Source organism: Primulina tabacum, chromosome 16, assembly GCF_025594145.1.
Source record: "Primulina tabacum isolate GXHZ01 chromosome 16, ASM2559414v2, whole genome shotgun sequence".
NCBI lineage: Eukaryota > Viridiplantae > Streptophyta > Magnoliopsida > Lamiales > Gesneriaceae > Primulina > Primulina tabacum.
The window spans coordinates 562,308-573,215 of NC_134565.1; the positions used below are offsets into that span (position 1 = coordinate 562,308).

Genomic DNA, 10,908 nt, shown 5'->3' on the forward strand with positions numbered 1-10,908 from the left:
CAAGCCCATGCGCGCGGAGCTGTGCGCATGTAAACGCGCCTGCCGAGAGAGAACTCTCGGCAGGAGTTGCCGAGCGCGCAAGCAGGTGCGCGCGCGAAGCGCCCAGATTCGTGTCCCTTCGAATTTTCTGATGTTTTTTCATTTTCCTTGGCATTGTTTGATGATTGTGGTTAATTACAATGGCCAATGGACACCACTATGAATGAAAGATCATGTCTTTTCACTTGAAAAACATTAAATGGTTGATTTATTGAAAATCAAAAACATATACACAAAAACATATCATTTTGCATATTATTCTTCTTCCTTCTTCAACAAGAGAGAGTTCCTTCATTTCCTTGTGATAGAACTTGAATATTTGAGTGCTCATTATTCAAGAGTTGTAGTTGTATCTTGGGAGAAGATTGCCACAAACCTCTAGCACATTGTGAGTGACAAATTCTTTTTAAGGAGAAAGTGTTCAACACTTGCCTCTACAAAGCCATTCCTTTGTTTTTTTCTTGCTTTTCCTCTCAAATTTGAATACTCCAACCAACAATCTTAAGAAGAACTTGGATTTTTAATCATTTGCAAGAAGAATATCAATGGTATCATCATCCAAAACATCACATGCAATCGTTGCACCAGGAGAGAAACCGGAGAAGTTTTCTGGTGCATATTTCAAAAGATGGCAACAAAAGATGCTCTTCTATCTCACAACCTTGAGTTTGTCAAGGTTCTTGAAGGAAGATCCTCCCACCGTTGCTGAAAACGAGACAGACACCAACATGAGGGCCGCTTTGGAGGCATGGAACCAAAGTGATTTCTTGTGCAAGAACTACATCCTCAATGGACTTGACAATGCATTGTACAATGTGTATTGTCAAGTCAAGACCGCCAAGGAACTTTGGGATATGCTTGATAAGAAATACAGGGCGGAGGATGCGGGCTTGAAGAAGTTTATTGTTGGGAGATTTCTGGACTACAAGATGGTGGACTCAAAGTCCGTGATGAGTCAAGTGCAAGAATTACAACTTCTTTTGCACGAGATTCATGCGGAAGGAATGAGTCTAAGCGAGTCTTTCCAAGTTGCTGCCATGATCGAGAAACTCCCTCCATTGTGGAAGGATTTCAAGAATTATTTGAAGCATAAAAGGAAGGAGATGGGATTGGAGGATCTCATTGTTAGATTGAGGATAGAAGAGGACAACAAGAGCACCGAGGCCAAGGCAAGTAAAATGGCAGCAAGGATGAACATTGTTGAATCAAGTTACAAAGGGAAGAAGAGGAAGTTTGAGAAGCGACCACAACAAGGCCAATAACCACCAAATAAGAAGAAGTTCAAAGGAACTTGTTATAAGTGTGGAAAACCGAATCACATGGCTAAGGATTGTAGGAAGCCAAAGAAGGGAAATCATCAAGCCAACGTAGTTCAAGAAAGGTCGGTACCATTTGATTTTTCTGAACTTGATTTATCTGCAGTTATTTTGGAAGCCAATTTGGTGGAAAACCCCAACGAGTGGTGGGTTGATACTAGAGCAACTCTGTAAAGCCCAAAATAGTATACGTAAAATCCATGCATATATTTAATTTATGAAATTTATTATTTTAATTATTTATGTTTATTTAATGTATGTTAAAATATTTTCTAGAGTTTTATGTTTCAGGCGATTATTCGAGGCGAGATCGAGGAAAGGAGATAGGGACGATTTTTTTTAGTAAATTTTAATGCAATATTTTATTTAAGATAAGGATGGAGTATTTTAAATAATTTAATTAATTTTAGTAATTTAAGAGCTTAATTATTTAAATGATTAATTGATTTTAAAATTTTAAAGTTGTAGTATTTGTGCATCTTATTTAAATTTAAAATTTATAATGGGGTTAATATGAGATTTATTTTAAATTAGTATGTTAAATATTTTTAAATAGATTTTTTAGTATATTAAATACATATGTTACAATTGTTTATGTATATGTAGGTATATATATACACATATATATATCAACACACAAGCACACACACTTTGACTCACACACACACTCACACATTTACACACACATATACACGTACACACACACAACACAAAACACAAAACAAAACATGCTATTAAACTTTTTGACTAAAGAGAAGGTTGTGTTTTTAAAACACTCCTCTCTCAATTTATTTATTTCATTTTCTTCCTTCTTTTTTTTCATTCAACGAGCACATCTCCTCTAAAAATTTCCAGCATATATTTAGTAAGTTTTCTTTGAAGAAATTGAGCTAAGTTCGTCCCGGATCGTCTCCCGTATCATCTCCGCTTCGGTATCGTCGTTTCGGTATTTTTAAATATCAAAAGGCACGTATATTCTGTTCTTGATGCATCGATCTTGTCATATTATGCGTTGTGTTGTTATTTATGCAAAAATTATATGTGTGATGCGTAGAAGTTTGAGCAATCACGTCTAGATCAAGTTTGAAACAATTTTGGATCACCAAATTCACGTTTTTGCTGTTCTGTAAAATACTGCTATTTTTCGGTATTGATTTTGAGAAAACTTTCAACGTGAAAATCGTAGAACTTTTTGATGCCTTCGATTTGATATAAAATTCGAGTTATTTGGATTAAAAACGAGTGAGTTATGGTGTTTTTAGTATGATTGCTATTTTTAGATCCGAAAACTCATGTTTCGCTGTTCTTTCGAAAACTGCGATTTTTCGGTACATATTTTGAGAAAACTTTTAATTACAAAAACGTAGATCTTTTCGATACGTTCGATTTGATATAAAACTAGAGTTATTTGGATTAAAAACGAGTGAGTTATGGAGTTTTTAGTATGACTGCTCAAATCATGTTTCAAGAAAGTTATGAATTTTAATATGTTCTTGAAGTTTTTATGTTGCAGGCTTTGTTGGGGATCGACGGGTGATCGTTGCTGCATATAAGAAAGTTAGTAATGATGTTTAGAGTATTTTTGAGGTTTTGATTCATGTCGTTAAGAGCTTGAATTATTAAGATGTCGTAAGAAATAAACTTTAATATAAATGACAATATTTTGGGTCGTATGAATTGTAGGGTGATTATAAAAGTTTAGTTCATTGTTATGGTGTCCTAGAATGGTCTCATAGTGATGAATCTTGATGCCTTATGTGTTAATTGGGAGAATAGACATGTCGCAAAATTTTCATAAAATAATTCGTCGAACAGAGCGGACACGGACCCGGACACGGAGGTAGGCACGGTGTCCGTGCCTTCTTATTTCATCACAAAAATTTTTAAGCGCACGGACACGGACCATGATACGGACCTAGGGACGGGGTCCGTGTACCTTCAGAGTTTAGGTATATTCTTTTATTATTTAAGGTTTGATTTGAGGTTTTATACCATGGTTTAATATGATGTTTTACAGGGTTATGTCATGGGAAATTATAGAATGTTCTAAGAATTTATTTAGCTTGGGATTAAGCATGACATTTACGTTTAAGTTGTACAAGTTAAGTTTATGTATTCATATTAGTATGTTGCAGCAACGACCCGATTGACATCCAACGAATCCCTCAATGCAAAGTAAGTATGTATGACGTGCATAGAAAATATTTGAAGTTTTTGAGGTATGCTAAATGTCTTGTGACCAAAAGTGAATGGGTTTGGAAGTCGGTGAACGTGGCCGAGGACCTCTCCACTCCGTTAAATTATGAACGGGTTTGAAGTTAAGATTGGAAAGCGTTAAATTATGAACGGGGACTAATCCGCCCGTTAAATTATGAACGGGTTTGATCGTGGTTGTGAAGCGTTAACTTATGAACGTGGATCAACTGGCCTGTTAAGTTATGAACAGGGATCTCATGTATGTGGCAGTGGATATGTCCCTGTCAGCCCAGTACTGTGGTTTGTTTGATCAGGCATTTATTATGTTATGGGTCACTTGCTTTGAGACATCCTCTACGCAAAATGATGAAGTTAAGTATGTTGAAGTATGAAAGCATGTTTAAAGAAAAGTTTATGTGATGTCACGTCATATTATGTATGCATGTATGTTCAAAGTTTATGCAAAGCTCAAGTTTATGAAAGTTCAAGTTATTATGCAAGTTCAAGTTTCAAAGTATGTATGTTCAAGTTCAAAGAAGTTTATGAGAGTTCAAAGTTATTATGAAAGTTTAAGTTTCAAGTATATATGTTATATTTTGAAGTTGTATGTGGTTTTATTATGTAATACTCGTTATTCTCAGTTTATACGTGTTGAGTCTTTAGACTCACTAGACTTGAACGATGCAGGTGAGTACGTTGAGGAGGAGACAGGAGGTGGCGACCAAGGGGCAGGCTTGGACTGAGCGGAAGGCTAAACCCGAGGACCACTATGTTTATGTTTTATGAAAACTTTAAAATATTATGTTTTTATGTTGGATGTGAGATGATTTGAAATAAGTACTTTGTTGGAAAATATTAGTTGGGAATGTTGATTTTAATATTATTAAGTTAAATGACAAGTGACGACCGTATGAAATTTTATGTTTAAGAAAATTTTTAGTTTTTCCGCAAATTTTGAAGGAGTAAAAGTACGGTACGTTACAAACTCGACACATATGCTCCAACAAGGGATTGTTCTCCACATACACACCATCGACCGGGAGAAAACTATACATGGGGAACTCCGATACATCTGAGGTGGTGGGCACCGGAAATGTAGTACTGAAGATGACATCGGGTTCGGAAGTAACCCTTGTTGATGCACTTCATGTACCAGACATAAGAAAGAACCTCGTGTCGAGGTCTCTGTTGGTCAAACACGGGTTTAGACTAGTATTTGAGTCTAAAAAGGTTGTATTGACCAAGAATGGTCATTTTATTGGAAAAGGATATCTCGATGAGAACCTTTTAAAGTTGAATGTAATGGCTATACGCCAAAATATTGTTGAAAGTAATAAAGACAAAAGTTCTATTTACTTGCTTGAGTGTTCTCATTTATGGCATGTTCGTCTAGGACACGTAAATTTTAATACCTTGCAACATTTAATGAAACTGGAATTATTGCCTAAACATAACGTCGATCCAACACACAAATGCGAGATATGTGTTGAAGCAAAAATGACCAAAGCGCCTTACCACTCGATTGAAAGATGTACAACTCCTCTAGAACTAATACACACCGATCTTGGTGATTTAAAGTTTGTACAAACTAGAGGGAAAAGATACTACGTGACATTCATTGATGATCATACAAAATACTGTTACGTATATCTTTTGAGGTCGAAAGATGAAGCTCTTGAAGCATTCAAATGTTATAAGACCGAAGTTGAGAATCAACTAGGCAAAAAAATAAAGAGGGTTCGAAGCGATAGAGGGGGCGAATACAGAGCACCGTTTGATGAATTCTGCACATCTGTGGGTATAATTCATGAAACGACTGCTCCTTATTCACCACAATCGAATGGTATTGCCGAAAGAAAGAATCGAACTCTGAAAGATATGATGAATGCTATGTTAATAAGTTCAGGACTACCCCAAAACTTGTGGGGGAAAGCAATATTATCGGCTAATCACATCCTGAACAAGATACCCCACAAGAAAAATGACAAGTCACCTTACGAATTGTGGAAAGGTCACAAACCTTCCTACAAGTACCTCAAAGTGTGGGGGTGTCTAGCTAAGGTTGAAATACAAAAGCCTAAACAAGAGCGAATTGGACCAAAGACGGTCGACTGCATATTCATCGGATATGCACATAATAGTAGTGCCTATAGGTTTATAGTGCACAAATCAGAAAATGCAGAAATAAATATGGGCATGACAATTGAGTCACGAAATGCAGTATTTTTTGAAAATATATTTCCTTGTAAAGAAAGGAAAGAAAATGGTTCTAGCAAGCGAAAACTTGAGACGGAGCATGCAGGTCAAGTACCTACACATGATCCAACTATAAATGAAAATGCTATACCATTGGAAGGCTCTTCAAAGGAGCAAGAGCCGAGAAGAAGTAAAATGGCTAGAATCTCAAAGTCTTTTGGTCCAAACTTCCATACTTTTATGTTGGAGAATGAACCAAAGGACATACAAGATGCTCTGGCTAGCCCTGAAGCTCCTTATTGGAAAAAAAAACCATCAACTCTAAAATGGATTCTATTTTGCAATACCATACATGGAAACTAGTGGATCTTCCACCAGGTACCAAGCCATTGGGATGTAAATGGATATTGAAAAATAAAATTAGAGTTGATGGAAGTATTGAAAAATACAAAGCCAGGCTTGTAGCCAAAGGTTATAGACAAAGAGAAGGTCATGATTTCTTCGACACGTATTCACCAGTTTCAAGAATAACATCTATTCGTCGTGCTCATTGCTATTGCAGCTTTGCATAACCTTGAGATACATCAAATGATGTCAAAACGGCATTCTTAAATGGTGAACTTGAAGAAGAAATATATATGGAGCAATCTGAAGGCTTCATTGTTAAAGGACAAGAAAGAAAGGTATGTCGTTTAATTAAATCACTATACGGACTTAAACAAGCGCCCAAGCAGTGGCACGAAAAATTTGACAAGGTAGTATTGTCAAATGGATTTAAGATTAATGAGTGTGACAAATGTGTTTACATTAAATGCAATCGAGAATCTTATGTGATAGTATGTCTATATGTGGATGACATGCTGATAATGGGAATAGCCAAGAGTTGATTAAGAGAACAAAGAAAATATTGACAAAACATTTTGATATGAAAGATATGGGTATTGCTGATGTAATTCTAGGGATTAAAATCTTTAGAACTCCAGAAGCGATAGTCCTATCTCAGTCTCATTATGTAGAAACAGTGTTGAAGAAGTTTAACGCTTATGACTCTACCCCAGTAAAAACGCATTTAGACGTAAATGTCCATTTGGCGAAGAATTGTGGAGAACCAGTTTCCCAACTGGAATACTCCAGAATTATTGGAAGCCTTATGTACATCACTAACTGTACTAAACCTGACATCGCTTGTGTGGTTAACAAGTTAAGTCGGTTTACAAGTAATCCTAGTGATGCACACTGGAAGGCGTTGACAATGATGCTTAGATATTTAAATCACACTTCAGAATATGGACTAAATTACACAAGGTATCCGGCAGTACTTGAAGGATATTGTGATGCAAATTGGATTTCTGACACCAATGACTCCAAATCCACCAGCGGCTATGTATTTAGCATTGGTGGAGGAGCAGTCTCTTGGAGGTCATCGAAACAAACTTGCATTGCTAGATCTACTATGGAATCGGAGTTCATAGCGCTAGATAAAGTTACAGAAGAAGCTGAATGACTTCGAAACTTTCTAGAGGACATTCCATGTTGGACAAGTCCAGTGCCAGCAATCTTGATACATTGCGATAGTCAGTCAGCAATTTCAAGGGCACAAAACAGTATGTACAATGGCAAGTCTCGACACATTCATCGAAGACATAATACTGTGCGACAGTTGATCTCTAATGGAGTTATATCCATTGATTATATTAAATCAAAGGATAACTTAGCGGATCCGCTTACAAAAGCATTAAATAGAGATCAAATGTATTGTCTGTCAAGAGGAATGTGTTTAAAACCTACCAAATAAAGTTTTCATAGTGGCAACCCAACCTTGTTGATTAGAGATTCCAAGATCTTGGTTCAATGGGATAACTAAGTTATGAAAACTTGAGGAATCACTCCTCATTCCTAGGACGATGAGTGAAGTTGCCTACAAAGGTAGTGAGGTTAAGTATTGTACTTTTAATGATTCTGTAGCTTACAAAAGCGGGGTAAGTAGGATACCCTTTTACAAGGAGATCACCTATGTACGCGTGAGGACGGGCCGCCTCGATGAAACACGTATGAAGTCAAGATGTGTTCCATGGCCAAAACGGACACAACCGATAAAACAAAATGGAAATGAAAGGAAGGTTATCATGTGGGTACAGTTTTCTGGTTTTACATGAACCGCCAAGAAGTTCAAGACATCAAGTACACTTCGTGGCCTAGTAAATCCAATTGTATTCCACTAGGGAAGGTTCAAAGCCAAAAGCTACCTCTCCTGATGCGATAATTTTTCGTATATACTCTCTCTTAAGCATCACGAACATTCATGCATTAATTTCATTCATGTAGGGGATTGTTGGAATTTTGATGCTTAATGAATGAAAATTAAGCAAATAAATCAATGTGTTTGATTGGAAAAATTCGAAACGAAGAACAAAGCTTAATGAACGAATATTAAGTTCGGTGGTTCTGAATTAAACTCGAAACAAGTTCATCAAATTTTGAAAGAACTTCAAACGAGTAGTCGGAACATGTAAGGAACGAAAACCAAAAACAGGAAAAAAAAATCAGTCGTGAACAGTAGCAGGCGTGCACCTGCGCACGGGTCTGCGTGCAGGATGGCAGGCGCACGCACATGCGCGCTCCTCTCAAATTTGAGTACCCCAACCAACAGTCAATTGATTAAAAACACTTATTTTAGAAAAAAAACATTTTTATTAAAAATTATGGTGTTTGGCTACAAAATATTTTTTTAAAAAAAGTTAAAAAAGTGCTTTTTAAAAGTTGGAATTTATAGCTTTTTAACTTTTACTTCTAATTATATTAGAATTACAAATGTGTTTAAAGGGACTGAATTAACACTTTAAAATATTTTACTTATAAAAGAGCTATAATGTTCGTTCTTGAAATGTTCAAAAATGAACCAAAAATTAAAGAAACTCAACATAATCTTATAAAAATAGATTAAATATTTTGTAAATAAATTGAAAAAAAATGTATATTGAAATAATAAAAACAGTTTGGTTGAAATATTTTATCAAACTATTTGTAAGAATTGTGAACGGCTTCACAACGATTGATATAATCACATATTGAGATCAAAAAAAGAATACTCATTCATCTTTCACAATAGAACACCTACAAACACAACACCTACAAACACAACACCCACAACACATCCACACAACTGCGCATTCAATGAGGCTTGGGACACGAGACAAGGGATGCTTGAATAATAAGACGAAGGAAATTCATCCGGGGGACGGTGAATCAACTTTACTATGCGATTCTATTTATTAACTTGATTTATGACAGGATCTTTAATATGTCTATGTATTTAATTATTTCATCATAAAATTATTAGTTGTTTCTAGGGATAGATTAAATTAATTTGACTTCTTTATTTTGAATATTATTTTGTCTATTTGTTCTTACAATTTATTTGGGTTTTCTTGAATTGTGTGTATTCAATTAACTGATCACTAATTGAATCATTATATTTATTTGAAATCAGACACTCGGGAGAAGGATTTTGAATATGATCATAGGAAGACACAACCTAGAATGTTTGTAGAGTTTGAAGGCCTGCAACTTCCTTTGAAATCATTGAAAGATAATCATAAAACGTGATTAAATTAATTTGATGTTTGATTTCTGACAGAGATATCGATATTATCATTGAAAGACAACTCATCACCTACATGATGTTACTGAAATCACAAGCGTAAATAATCAAAACCACACTTTGTATGTTAATAGACACGATAAATTTGTATCCACATATATAGTTCACCATTCATATATATATATATATATATATGTATATATATATGACTGCACACTAGAATTTACGCTCTTTATCCCAAACTTTAGAAGGTGTTTATAAAATGATTTTCAATGGCAACAAGTTCCAATGTAATTAAATTACAAACAAGACGCATTCAATTATGACAGTGTTGTCAATTATTACATCCTTTGCTGTTAAGTAAAAGATGCATTATTTGCATAGTGGATTCCATACCTTTTGAAAACAATATATATACATTGAATCATTTGACAATCGACTCACGTGATTTTGATGCCAAATATGCACATTTACAAATTTGTTTTTCACACATTCAAGTGGAAAAACTATACATAGATTCTCATTTTCTTGAATGATTTCAGTATGTTTTAGATTTTTAATGACTTTTGTGGAGTTTAAATGTCTAGAAGTATTCAATCTAAATTTTATATATTCTATAAAAGTTTAATAATATTCAATTAAAACTTTTGTAGAGTTCTAAAAACTATGTGATATTCAAATTTGACTTTTAAAAACACTACAAAAATATAGAAGTATTCAAAATATCAATATAATTTTAATTACTCTATGAAATTCTCTTAAGTACAATAAATAAAGTCAAAGCTGCAACTATAAAATGTCAAAAAATGTTTTTGATTCAATCTAAAGATTTTGGATTCTACAAGTGATTTGCAGGATCTCAGTTCAATTTAGACTTAAACACTACAAAATTGAAGCTCCTAGTACATCTCTGCTGATATGTAAATTGTTATTCGAATGTAATAAATGACAATACTATCTTAGTACTTGATGATCCTTAAATGATCATATACGATACTCTTTGAAAGTGTGCTAGATTGATTGAGTTTTGTTCAGATGAAAGCTTGAATATTTGTTATTTTTCAGTAGTTGGAATCCTTGTTGTTTAGATGAATTTCTTCTAATAGTTTCTGAAATAAGATATTTGTTCTAAAGAAAGTGTTAGTTGGTTTGTGTCAGTTGGTTTGTTTTTAGTCCATGTTAACATATTTCTGACAATCATACATTGTTGCGATCAGCTTTATATTGTACATTGTTACAATCAGTTTTTTTCTACCGGTGTAAATTGATTATGTTAAACTGAATGTGGGTAAACTGAAATCTTTGAAATTGAGTAAGAAAACTGATAATATGATAAGAACTATTTCAGTTTGGGATCATATCAGTTTTGTTCGACTAGACCAGTTTTGCTTAGGTCAGTTTTACCTTAATTATTTGTTAACACCAAAACATAAATTTTTTTTATCCAACAATTTCTCCCTTTTTGGTATTTGGCAAAATAAAGATAATCGTCTAGTGTAGGCTACTGAAACTGATGAGCAAATACATAAACTGATAAAACTAATAAGAGCAAGTTTCCGA

The 10,908-nt window shown here is 34.5% G+C and overlaps 2 protein-coding genes across 2 annotated transcripts; both read left to right on the top strand.

The window, feature by feature from the left end:
- Window positions 1-584: 584 nt before the first annotated feature.
- On the top strand, window positions 585-1,301 carry LOC142529387 (uncharacterized). Its single transcript, XM_075634916.1, has one exon. The coding sequence runs from the start codon at window positions 585-587 to the stop codon at window positions 1,299-1,301; it is 717 nt and encodes a 238-aa protein (XP_075491031.1).
- A 5,058-nt stretch (window positions 1,302-6,359) lies between these two features.
- LOC142529389 (secreted RxLR effector protein 161-like) lies at window positions 6,360-7,251 on the top strand. Its single transcript, XM_075634917.1, has 2 exons — window positions 6,360-6,430; window positions 6,624-7,251. Exons 1-2 carry the CDS (start codon window positions 6,360-6,362, stop codon window positions 7,249-7,251), a joined length of 699 nt encoding a protein of 232 aa, XP_075491032.1.
- The last annotated feature ends 3,657 nt before the right edge of the window (window positions 7,252-10,908 follow it).

Bases quoted from the DNA above. Each gene is read 5' to 3' on its own strand.
- LOC142529387 (XM_075634916.1), top strand. From the start codon at position 585: ATGGTATCATCATCCAAAACATCACATGCAATCGTTGCACCAGGAGAG.
- LOC142529389 (XM_075634917.1), top strand. From the start codon at position 6,360: ATGGTGAACTTGAAGAAGAAATATATATGGAGCAATCTGAAGGCTTCA. The intron at 6,431-6,623 runs GTATGTCGTTTA...TAATGGGAATAG, and splicing joins TTAAAGGACAAGAAAGAAAG to CCAAGAGTTGATTAAGAGAA.